This window comes from Fusarium flagelliforme (genome assembly GCF_020744385.1).
Source record: "Fusarium flagelliforme strain FIESC 12 MPI-CAGE-AA-0113 chromosome Unknown B0J16scaffold_4, whole genome shotgun sequence".
NCBI classification, from domain to species: Eukaryota; Fungi; Ascomycota; class Sordariomycetes; order Hypocreales; family Nectriaceae; genus Fusarium; species Fusarium flagelliforme.
In genome coordinates this window covers 2121457-2133801 of record NW_025763506.1, presented here as the reverse complement: position 1 = coordinate 2133801, position 12345 = coordinate 2121457, and the positions used below count along the sequence as shown (strand labels likewise).

Here is a 12345-nt window from a genome sequence, read left to right as displayed (position 1 = left end):
AAGGCCGACTATAAATGCATCTCGTCTTGTCTCGACTCACACAAGTGCTCGGCGATCTTTGAATTGTCCAATCACCGCAATTGAACCCTGAGCAGCTGGCATGCTGGATAACATCATCTCACCCCTCAATAACCGACGAGTTGGGTAAAATCCAACGCCCAGTGACATATCTGGTGCATCAACTTCAACTGTCACTCGTCATTGAATATAACCTTGTTGAGTTTAAACTGCCATACAATACAGATGCAGATACAGATACAGATGCAGATGCAGTACAGTGTTCACTCGATTGGTCATGACAGGCGCGCTTATTCTTTGCAACTTCAGTTCAGGAATCATGAATTCAACAGAGTTGTATGACGCCACCAGGATCCAAAGTTTTGAACAGCCAGGCCCCTGTAAGTATGTAGGTATGATATCCAACAAGAGTGAGCAGGGCGACTGACGATGTGTTGAATTGAGAGGAGAGGAGAGGAGAGGAGACAACGGACAGGTCAATTACTGTACCAGGCTGTTGGTTCCGTTTCAATGGGTACACTTACCAGCTAAGGCAAGTGAAATCATAAAGTTACCCGTTGAAAGCCGTTCATCCAATCCGCCTTGGCTCGTTGTGGTGAGGCATTTTCTGTCCCTAGATTCCAGGCGGAGTCTTAGCACCGCAACTACTATACAGTGCAGTACCGCGTGCACATCTTCTTGCAGCGGGTCTTTGAAGTCTCGAACATCGTGGGCGTCGAAACAATTGAGTGGAAGAATTGCCTGGCTTGCCCACATCAAGACTCTGTATGTCAATAGACTTGAATATGAGCTTTCAATTGGCTTGGTAGATAGAGATCTTTAATTCTATTGTCCCATCAAACTGGCAGAACATCCAATGAGTTCATCAGAACTCGAGCGCAGGACAGATGCCTGAGTAAGAAAAAAAGGCGTTGCCGTTATCGACCGGCAACGAAATGCCTGTATCAGCAGATTGAGCTTCAACTCAACAGTGGTATCCGGCGGCCGGACCGACAATCATGTACACTCCCTCTTTAGTCTGGCCATACATAATCAATTAGATTGGGATGCAAAATTGGACCTACCGATCCTCAGACCTTCAGCTATTCTCCTCACTTCACGTGCTGATTTCAAGTAGATAGTTGGTCAAACATGCCTTGGTCCTCCATTCGACTGTCTCGCATGTCTTTATGTACTATTGTCGACAAGGCGACCTTTAATGAGTACAGTAGGAGGTTAAAGAAGGTGTGGTGAGACGAGATCGGTATTTGTTTAGATCTTGAAGCTACTGTACCTACCTAATCGTCAAGGTTAGCTAGTATCTTGATGGTGTTATGAGGCTCAAACCAATTAACTTGGTTAACCCAACCTCACCCGTGATGCGTTTGTATACCACCTTTGTGACATGGACATAAGACTTCGTTCCCCTCCGAATAGACCACATTTACAGACCAATGGCCAGGAAAGTGACGCCTGCACTGAAAGCCATGGTCGTATCTCGGTAGAAGAGGAGAAACTTTGAGCATGTTCAGGGGCCAATAGCTGTCCCTTCCTCTGAAGTATGAGTATCGTCTTAGCTCATATCTGCCATCTGATTTCTTTGAGAATTAGGTCGCTTGCAAGGACGGAAGCGGAGCAGAGAAGCAATCGAGTGGGGGAGTATTGAGCCTTGTGCTCTTTTTGTGCCAACGTGTTAATTGCTTGAGAACTTGTTACGGTCATGTTGACATCCTTGGCTCAACTGTGAACCTATTGATCATCAGCTGATACGTGGGGGATCATGTATTTCAGCAGGGGACTTTTCTTCGCAATAGAACTGTCTTGTCATAAGTCCCGCCGATATCAGGATCTTGGAAGAGGGGGCCTTGAAAGCCATGGAAGACGTTAAGGTTGATGACCGAGCCCTGACCGACATGCCTTTTACTGATACATACAGTCTGTCGATGCTGATAGCCTACCCCCTTGTACGTGCTTTGCTTGGCACTTCCAGATGTTTGACTCTTTGGATTTGATGCTGACCCTTGTCGGAAGTATAAAGAGATTTGCGAACATAGCTCGGCAGATCGCCATTAAGGCTCAGGTGAAGGTACGGATAGAATTAAACAATTGACTCGTGAATAGTGCCGTCGTGTTTTCCCAGCTAGGCTGTATCAAATCCACTAAACCGCTGCCAAGCATCTTTTGGCACCAGAAGTCAAATTATGGCGTTGACCCTGCGGTACCTAAGCAGTATTTGACTCGAAATGAGCTGGTCCCAGTACCAAGACATTAGTTCTCGTCCGTCAAGGCGTTGAGACTGTCAAGATGGAGGAGAATCGAATCCTCGTCGATCTTCTGACAGTCACCTCAACGTGTACAAGACTTTGTTTCTTAGACGCGGATAACCTGTGGCCAAGGCATGTTTGACGATGTTCAGCATCCAATCAACAGTCAAGAGTCTGTTAGAAGCACAAAACGACAGGGGACCGTGCCACGGGAAATCCAAGATTGCTCCACCTCCTTGTCTCTCCGGGGCGCATATGACGCACTCGTACCCGTGTCAGTCATCCCTGTCGTGCAGAGGCGAGCAAGATGGGTGGGCGTGCAATAAAGATCCCACACCGGACCGGCTCTTCTCTTACAGTAGTTGAGATGCAACTTCTCTCGAATTGACAGCCGCTTTAGGCGCTTTGAGTAGGTACCTCGAGATAGAGCTCCGGGCTTCGGGTTATCATGCACAAGAGGTGATAACCTCCGACGTCATTGCCCAAGCTGCAAAGGTCCCTTGATTCGTTGTGCCGGCCGAGATCTCGGTGTCGACCCTTTCAGGGCCACCAGAGCAAGGGGGAAACACCGATGGTCTTGGCGACCAGGAACTCCCAAGACTACAGAGATAGTACAGTATAGTACAGCACAGACACCATCATCTAAATCAGATTTGCTGCGTAACCTTCGTCTCTTTCCCGAACAGAGTGGAAATTTAGATGATCCTCCTTTCTTGATCCTTGCTTTGTTCGACGGTCAGAGTCTGGAGAGACATCCTTATTCCTGACATGTCAAGGCTTCTTTCTTCAAACAGACCGACTTTGTCTTTGATCCTTGATACGCCACACGGGGGTATATCGATATTCAAGTTGAGCTTAATTCAGTCCCATGCGAAATTGCGTCGCACAGAGGAATACGTAAATGCCGCTCGGTCTGTTTATCTCAATGTCGATCAGGCGTGACAGATGTGAGTTAGAATTCAAGCTTACTTTGAATAATCTCAAACCGCCACGCAATTTGTCTCACTGCTGCGTCACTTCTAGACGCAATCACCGTGCAAAAGGCATAAACTGTACAGGCATGCAACGCAACGCAACGCATCTAAGATTTATGATGCGAGGACTTTCCGGATACACAGCGTCTTTTGCTTGCGTGTTTCACGATTAGGCAGAGGCCATGCACGGTGGTTATCGATGAGCCGAATTAACTGCAGCGAATACGTTATTCGCTGGTGGAAGACTGCTACCGTCAGAGATTCATCAATCGAAGTACACCGAAACGCGAGGTAGATCCGTGGAGTAAAGCACGACGTAGACCCTGAAGGCATGTAGACCGGATATGCGTCGCCTAATGTTTGATATCAAAGCTGTAACAGGAAATATGCGATTGATGGTCTAAGAACTGTGGTTTTGCGGATGAAAGGATGTACTGTACTGTACAGTACCGAATTGCGGCTCTTGGAGGTCAATTCTGACCAATCATGATTATAAAACCACAACATGGCAATGTTCACCTACGTCTGACTGATTAGATGCGAGTGAGAATTGACAAGTGCAATTGAGTTCGGTTATGTTGGTAAATACTAAATACTCGCTTGCTTCGTTCGTATTGTCAGGGTGGACTGCCGTCTCTTCCGAGCAATCCAATCGATACCTCTCGAAACCTACTCCGATGGATGTTCATGCTGCCCTTGTCCAGCAAAACCGACATCGGGATATTAGAAAACTGACCACCGAAAGTATGAGACGAAAGAATCCAGTTGCTTGTTGTCAGTTTAGTGGCTACTCTATTTTTGCGCCTTAAGCCTTATAGGATCAATAATTTGCTACCCAGTAGGCCAAGCATAGTGAACCGCTAGACGTATAATTAATCTGCCCAGGCTCCGTTCATGCCTCCGGTCCAACCTCTGTTGACATGCGAGACGAGGCGAGGCGAGCAAGCGGGTACGCGTGGGTGGTAGCGCAATATTGTGCGGTTGTGGTTGTGCAGCTTCAATTGGATGCGTGGGGCATTTTGTTTTGTGCTGGACATCTGCTGGGTTCCGTAATTTGGCTTCGAATGAAGACTTGATTTGGTTTAAGGGCACGCGAGCTGTTTGATGAGGTCAAGTACAGTAATAGACGTCGACATGGATTCAGCAACTGCACCGCCAATTGCTGACGCCAGGCTTGTTCAAATGCGAAGCAGGGAGATACAGGGCTGAAGAGAGGCGCGGGATTATTGCCTGCCTCTGCCTACGCCTTGCTCAGGGGCAATGTGGTATCAAAAACCTGACCGCTGAAGATAGGTAGACAGTGACAAAAGTATACAGCCATACTTGTACACATAAAGAGCAGTTCTTTTCTCAATTATTTCCTGTACCTCAATTTCAGTCAATCACCTGCTACCCCTGAGAGGGACCAGCACGGCGGATGATTTGCTGAGGATAGAAACACGAATGCTTCCAGTGGAGATTCATGATACGTGGAGGATCGTCACAAAGGTCACGAAGAATGATTGTGATTGTTCAAGGAATTGACCGCTGTTCCTGAGACCTTTTCCAATGATGTAACTGGATAAGCTGATGAGGGAACATGATGACTCCCGTTGTGCATCGTCACGATCGCTTTTTGAAAAGTCTTGGCTGTAACAGGGTTTCGGGGAGCAGGTCTGCTCTGGTGGTTGAGCAAGACAAAGAATGGTTTGTCAAGTCAGAGTTCATGATGATTTAGCAATTCTTCATCAAGTTTGGAGGCATTATTGAAGCCGAGTTTGTGCAGGTGAGGAAGGAAATGGTTGGTTGGCACTTGCAGTAAAGAATAGGTAGTGAACCACCTCCAAGCCGCCCAAGGGTCCCCAGATGGGGAAAGTGAAGCCGGGTCCTGGGGTCAGTGGACCAATCAGAGCAAAAAGGTACGCTGCTACGTTGATTTGATGGGCACATGCACTGTCTTCTGGTTTGCATGGAGGTAAGCTTGTCTTTCATTGCTAAAATGGCAGTCGCAGTGGTCACAGTCTCTGGCTGGGCCTGCGTCTCGTGCAGGAAAATTCAAGTTACGCTATTAATAGGCTTTACGCTTCAGCCTGAGATTCTGCAGCTCTAGAACACAAGAGGCAGCTGTCATGTAAGCAAGAGGCTCAGGACAAGCCAGGGCAGGGCAGGGCAGACTGGGAATGGGAATGGGAATGGGTTGGGGCTGGAGAGGAGCACGTCGGTCATCGTGATAGGAAAGGCAACAACTGACTGTACAGAGTACAAGCATCAAGCTTTTTCTGGGCTACCCGCACAATTTCCGTCCTGCATCTGCATCTGTCAAAAGAATTGGCTGCCAAGAGCATAAAGAACGAAATAATTTGATCATCTTCGCCGAGCTTAGGTCAGCATCTGGACTGCTTTATTTTGATCCCCCATTTCTTTTTTCTGTTGTCCACCTGTCTGGGTACAATGCGATTCACCCACTGGGTCGCATAAAAGGTGGATTCGTTCTTAGTCTGTATTGCGCACTGTGCAGAGCCCTTAAGAGCCAGATAACCTACCTAACCAAACCACCTCGGACATTTTTCGATAGATTTGTCCGAGGTGCTAGGAGAGGCAGACGAGAGCACTAATACTCTGTGCCGTTAGTGAGAGGAAAGAAATTCACTTGTGAGATTACTGCCGTTCTACCGTACTGATGGAAGTCGTTCTTGATCTCAGAATCTGATCTATAATTTGTCGCTGCCCCCACTCACACATGAACCATACCGGGCACTCAACCCCAACCCAACCCAAGCAGGGCAGGGGCGTCAAGATTGTGCTACAGCACTGTACAGTACAGAGTACTCTCTTTCTCTTTCTCACTCTGTCTTGATGGAATTCATAGACGTATCTAGTATGGTGCAGCAAGAGGTATTGACTTTGATACGTTGAGGACCTTCGAACAAGATGGCTTGCTGTCTCATTCGCGAGTGGTGAGGGATGTGCAGATATCTAGGTACAATAAAGAGAGGCATGTTCTGCACGACCAATCATTACTATCAGTAAAATTTGTGTAGGTATTTGTACTTGCATCCATACTGTACCCATCGCTATCGCCCAAGGCAAGGCTAGACTCAACACCTCACTTGTCCTTGAATGCGCACGCCCCTCCCATCCACTCTAATCCTGGCCCTGGTCGAGTTCCCCACGTCGAGTCTGGTCCACCATCAAGCCGACGAGCAAAGAGGGTTCTTAGTTTGGTTTGGCTTGAGGTGTGAAGGGACCGAATTGATCGACTGCACCGAGTAATAGCACGGCAGCTGGTGCTTCGTTCATAATTTGCATGTAGGTATGTATGTAGCTGGAGCCAGACACAAAAGAGCAAGCTGCGCGCTTTTTTGCTCTTCTCCTTACTCTCCTTTTAAACTCCATTTCTTCCCTTTGATCTTGATCTGATCTTGAGAGAGAAGTCATATTGATAGTGTTGCTTTTTGGCTTCACTTTCACGGTTAATATTAATATCTTGCCACCTCTTCCTTTACTTGCACCTTCACCCTCTTCTTCGACCACCTCGACCTCCCATGTACCCTTGACTCTGGGACATCATACAACAGGACGACACTGTTAAAAGACAGACCAGGATATAATCAATGTTCAATTGATCATCAAGAACCGGACATTAAACCCCCTGAGGACGTTTGCTGTATCGACAACCATTCCAGGCTTACACAGGCACGAGATCTTGATCAGTTCAAACTGACCACTCTCTGCTTGTCATTTCTCAAATTCGGTCGAGACGCAAGACGACCCTCCCCTCTATCCAACGCAATACTACACTTTTCTTCGATCACGACATTTATCTATTCCTTTAATCAACAACCAACATCCTCGCGTGGATAAATCAAATCAATCTTGGGACTTTTTTGCTGCACGACTCGGTAGTGCCGTTGAAGCCTCTCGCATTTTACCGACGGACCAACCACATTCGAATACTCCAGCGATACAGTACAGTACAGCGCCAGTACTAGGTGCCCTGTAGTCGCTGAACCGCCTCATCACTCCAACCAACCCAGTCCTCCACTTGGATGGTGTCAGCTGCTGTACAGCTCTGGATTTACGTACCTTAGGCGCTGCCAGTACAGTACGCCGAAGCCCACCCCTACCAAAATCACGGGCCGACGCCGTCTCCATTGAGATAAAACAGCAGAAGCGCCCTTGCTATTGCTATTCCCTCAAAACGAATGAGTATGAGCATTATGGCGGCACTCTCGGCCCCAAGGACAATGCTGGCTCCCCACCAGCTCGATTCGGCGGCAACAGCAGCAACAGGTATGAACTTTCCCGTCACTGTCTTTGTCTTTGTCTCTGCTTCTGTCTTTGTCTGTATCAATATGAGTGCCCATTCTTTCCTTCCCTGATTTGCCTCTTCCTCTTACCTATCTATACCCAGAAGGGCAATCGTTCCCCCATCCACCCGATTGCTTTAGTTTCAACCGTTTACTCACTTCGGCTTCTCTTCTTTCATAATCAACTCATTTCTTTTTTCATTCTCCGCTTTTACTACTCAATCTCCATTTCGTCATTCCCGTCTCTGCCGGAAGCGAGAAGTATCTCCGTGGACCCTGCAAAATTCGTCCAGTGACGCGATAAAAGTTAGTGGGACTTCGCTGGTTTGTCCGGCTGCGAGAGACGGCTTCTGTAAGTGGGCTCCATAGATTTGCTTTGCTTAGCTTTGCTGCTGAGAAAGCGAGCGTTTGGATGCAACCAGCTGGGTCTTTGTCATTTAATCATTTATCCTTTATTCTGCTTACTGTCTGTCCTGTCTCGCCTCTGCCTTTTTTGGGCTGAGCATGACTTGACAAATTCATGACATCTATCCTTCGCTGGGCCTAGCCTTGGCGATTTGGGGGTCGGTCCCGTTTAATTCCCTGCTTGACTTGATCACTCGTTTACTTCTTCACCTCTCATTCTCTCGCTCACTCTCAAGTCCCATTCTATTTCTGCCTCATGCACCCCCCAGTTGATCTCTAGCCTTGTCCCAGTCAACCCAAACCCTGCAAACTTCTCCAAGTTTAAGTTATCCCTGCCTGCTGACGTCTTTTTGCTTGTGTCCTCCACAGATAAAAGTACCTCCCCGTCACCACCATTGCGCGCAAATCAGTTTCAGACTCTATCTTCACCGCGCATTATTAATACCGATCTGACTGAATCAATTGTTCTAGAAGAAGGTGGTGAATCCGGAAGCGAGTCTGCTCTTGAACCCGTCACTCCTGTCAGCGGCCGTCATTCACAAGATTTCACCCTCCAGGGCCAGGACCTACAAGACCTTCAAAGTCTACAGTCTTACCAAGGCAGTTCAGTCACATCTTCAGGTGTTCAGCCTATTGCAATCCCCGGTGCAAACGCGGGCAACAATAACAAAGGTGCCTACCTCTCGCAGTCTGCAAGTCGACCACCTACCACCTGCGAGCCAACTACCCCGAGGGCAACAGAACCAGAGCCTGGCAGCTCTCTTACCCGCCAATCGACTCGTGGGTCTATCTCAACCGCGAGCTTCAAGCGCACCATGTCGAACTTCTTCCGTCGATCAAATTCACAAGCAAAGAACGACTATACTCCCGCGGAACCGGCAACACCGTCGGTCGTGTCTGCGCCCACAGAGCCCCAGACTAATGGTCAACCGCGGGCTGCAGCTCGCCGTCGTTTCTCTATGAACCGCTCATCTGCTACTACTCGCTCCAACTCTCCCCCTTCACCCAGCGACAACGGCATCGAAATGAAAATACCACACCGCGAACGCGAATCCGACAAGGCTCTCCCTAGCCAAGGCGATTTTAAGAAGAACCGTGCTTCCACTGGATTTACCTTCCGCAACCGAGCTATTAATTTTGCTGGTGCGAATCAGAACAGTCGAGGAAACGCGAACAAGCGCCCTGAATACAACCGCCGAGCTAGCAGCTATGACGGCAGCCGCCCCAACACCCCTCTTCCACCACCCGCAGAAGGTGACGAGACTATGTATCCGCCTGAGCGAAGTGTTTGGCCTCTCCCCCCAGAGTCTGGAACTGGTGCCAAGGCCCGCCGCATGAGTTTGAGTCTTCCTGATGATTTTGCCGTGGATGTGGCTGAGCTACAAAGCGAGTTTGAATACCAGCGCAAATTTTTGGGTCGGCATGGCAAGCATCTCGGCAAGGGAGCTGCGTCAAAGGTCACTCTCATGATGCGCAAAGGATGTCCAGAGGAGCTCTATGCTGTGAAGGAGTTCCGTGGAAAATCGCACCGCGAGAGCCAGCAAGACTATGAAAACAAGATCAAGTCAGAGTTCAGCATCGCAAAGAGTCTGCACCACCCAAATATTGTCGAAACCTTTCGCCTTTGTACTGATCATGGGCGATGGAACCACGTTATGGAATACTGTTCCGAAGGTGATCTCTTCAGCCTGGTGCAAAAAGGCCACCTCAAGGGCGATGAACGCAAGAAGGACCGCATGTGTTTGTTCAAGCAATTGATACAAGGCGTGCATTACCTTCACATCAACGGCATTGCCCACCGTGATATTAAGCTTGAGAACCTTCTCATTACCAAAGACAGCAAGCTCAAAATCACCGATTTTGGCGTGTCGGATGTGTTTTGCGGTACTCACCCCGGCGTCCGGGAAGCTGGTGGACAATGCGGTCGTAATATGGGTGGTGAAATCCGTCTGTGCTCACCTGGTATCTGTGGAAGTGAACCCTATATCGCCCCCGAAGTCCTCGCCAAGAAGGAATCTTACGACCCCCGAGCGCTCGACGTTTGGAGTTCCGCGATCGTCATGATTTATCTGACATTTGGCGGTGCTATATGGTCTCGTGCTGAGCCTGGCGAGCTTCATTACGACAAGCTCGTCACAGGCTGGAACAAGTGGTATTCAAAGCACCCGGAGAGCGACGCTTCTATCAGCGATAGTGATTACCCCAAATGTTACGCCCTTGATGTTGGCATGAGCCCACCCGCCCTGCGTCGCCTTGTACTGCAGATGCTGAACCCCGAGCCCACCAAACGTATCGGCATCGACGAGGTCATCAACAACCGTTGGTTGAAGAATGTTGAATGCTGCCAACTCGAATCATACGACGACCCAGCTTTACTCATCGACGCCACCAAGAAGGACAACTCCGTGCATGGCAACAAGAAGATCTTTTGTCATAATCACTTGCCCCCGAAGGGCACTGGCTCTCACTCTCTTGGCAAGATGCCGGGCCAGGTGGGATACTAGATGACGAATAATGAATGATGGAAAAGGCATTTGAAATGTCTCATAACCGCCAAATACACTATCACTCTGACTACACATGAGAGTGCAACGGACTCGCACTCCATTACACACGCATGCACCAATATAGGCGTTAAGGTCAAGGCTGCGGACGAGGTGACCCGCATGGTCCGGAGTTGATGGATTTACTGTCGTTTCTCTTCTTTGACAGACCAAACTGTACATAGATTACAGACTTTTTCTTGTTTCTGTCGGATGACGCTGCGCTGCAACCGGCAGAAATGGAGGACCTTTTACAAGCAAGCAGACATAATACCTCCGACACGATAACCTCTTGCTCTTTCGAACTCTGATGGAACATGGATATACAACGCTGCTGCTCTACCAATGAAGAGAAGGGTGAAAGGATGACCACGGGGGATTATCAGTTCACACCATTTTGTTCTTTTCTGATCACTTAATGATGGTGCAGAGATCCGCCCACTTGAAAGATTGTACATGTTGCATTACATACATGTAGGTACTGGTATATCTGGGCGAACAGTTTTTCTGCAGACAGGCACAATAGACTTGCATCATTGTATCCAAAAACATGTTCGTTTCTATGTTTGAGTATCCACAATAGAAGGGCCGTTTTCGGGAGGACTCTGCACTACGGCCGTAATACTTGACGTCTTGACGTCTTGATCAGGTGTTTTGGCAAGTATTGCGTGATATTGAAGCACAAGCATTATCTAGATAAGAATGATTCGATGCAAGATCTATCGCATGGAAGGGATATGGAAGCATTCGACTTGTTGATATCGTAGCAGGTTTTATCACATGTTTTGGTCTTGGAAAACCACCAGTGCCTAAGTACCTATTCATCCGGGACAGATGAATGAATGAATATACATTCACACGTGGTGTGTACAGCCAGGTGTGTGATTTCATGGGCTGGACTCCTTAGGTCATACGTGCCCATGCGATGCAAAGATCCCACGCGATGAATGTATGTCTCATCAATAGGCTTCAAGTAGAACCCGGCAATGACCGAGAACGATAACGAAGTGAGGGATATACCACAGATCAGCCATGCACGTGGCTGGCTGACCGAGCAGTAAAGGCTTTGATGAGGCGTTCACCACCCTGGAAGGTTTGAGCTCCAAGGTCTCGGGCTGTCAGGGCCTAGACAACGCCTTGATGATGACAAACGGTGCATCGCAGGGTCTTCGCTTAGTGTCACAAGCGAACAATGTTTACCTTGCCGTCCGCGCGTGATGCCTCGACGTCGATAGTGAAACCGTTATATGGTGTTACACCAAAAGACGATTTGATGCTTGGCAGGCACATACTATTACCATCTAATGCAGCTCGACGGAAATAACGTGCCGAGTCACAGCCCAGGCATCAAGACTGTCAGCCGCAAGAAGCGCGCCTGCAAGAACTAGCACACCGACTCTGATACGTACAGTAGACTACAGTATAGTAAAGCAGTAAAACCTCTTTCGGATCGACATGCCGAGATCAAGGGAGAATGATTCGTGCCCGCATTTGCAGTTCGTGGGGGGCAAAGCTACTGTGTCTGCCATTCTTTCAACTGGGTTCCTTGTGCGACATATGGAACAAGACTCGTGATTGCTGGGTTATGTTGGAGATGCTGTCTTCCCCAGATGTAACGTGAGAGAAGCGCGGGGGAAAGGGAATGGCTGAAGGTTGTGGACGGGCGTGAGGATAAGACATTTCATTTCGATGAACAGATGCTTTGGTTGGCATGACGTTGAAAATAAGAAAGGATGTCGTGCTGTGTCGTGCCGTGCCGTGCCGTGTTGTGTTCCTATACTCTAACGCAGTTAAAGGTTGAAGTTATGGTCTTTTTGTTAAGCTTAGATTGACTGTTATGAAAGCTAATCTTGTGCTGAAGTTCGGGAGGTTC

The 12345-nt window shown here is 48.4% G+C and overlaps 1 protein-coding gene across 1 annotated transcript; it reads left to right on the top strand.

Annotated features, from left to right (window-relative positions):
- Positions 1-7434: 7434 nt before the first annotated feature.
- On the top strand, positions 7435-10433 carry B0J16DRAFT_267218 (kinase-like domain-containing protein; the record flags this gene model as incomplete). The annotated part of the gene is made up of 2 exons (XM_046123438.1): positions 7435-7507; positions 8299-10433. 2 exons carry the CDS (start codon positions 7435-7437, stop codon positions 10431-10433), a joined length of 2208 nt encoding a protein of 735 aa, XP_045982950.1.
- Between the last annotated feature and the right edge of the window lie 1912 nt (positions 10434-12345).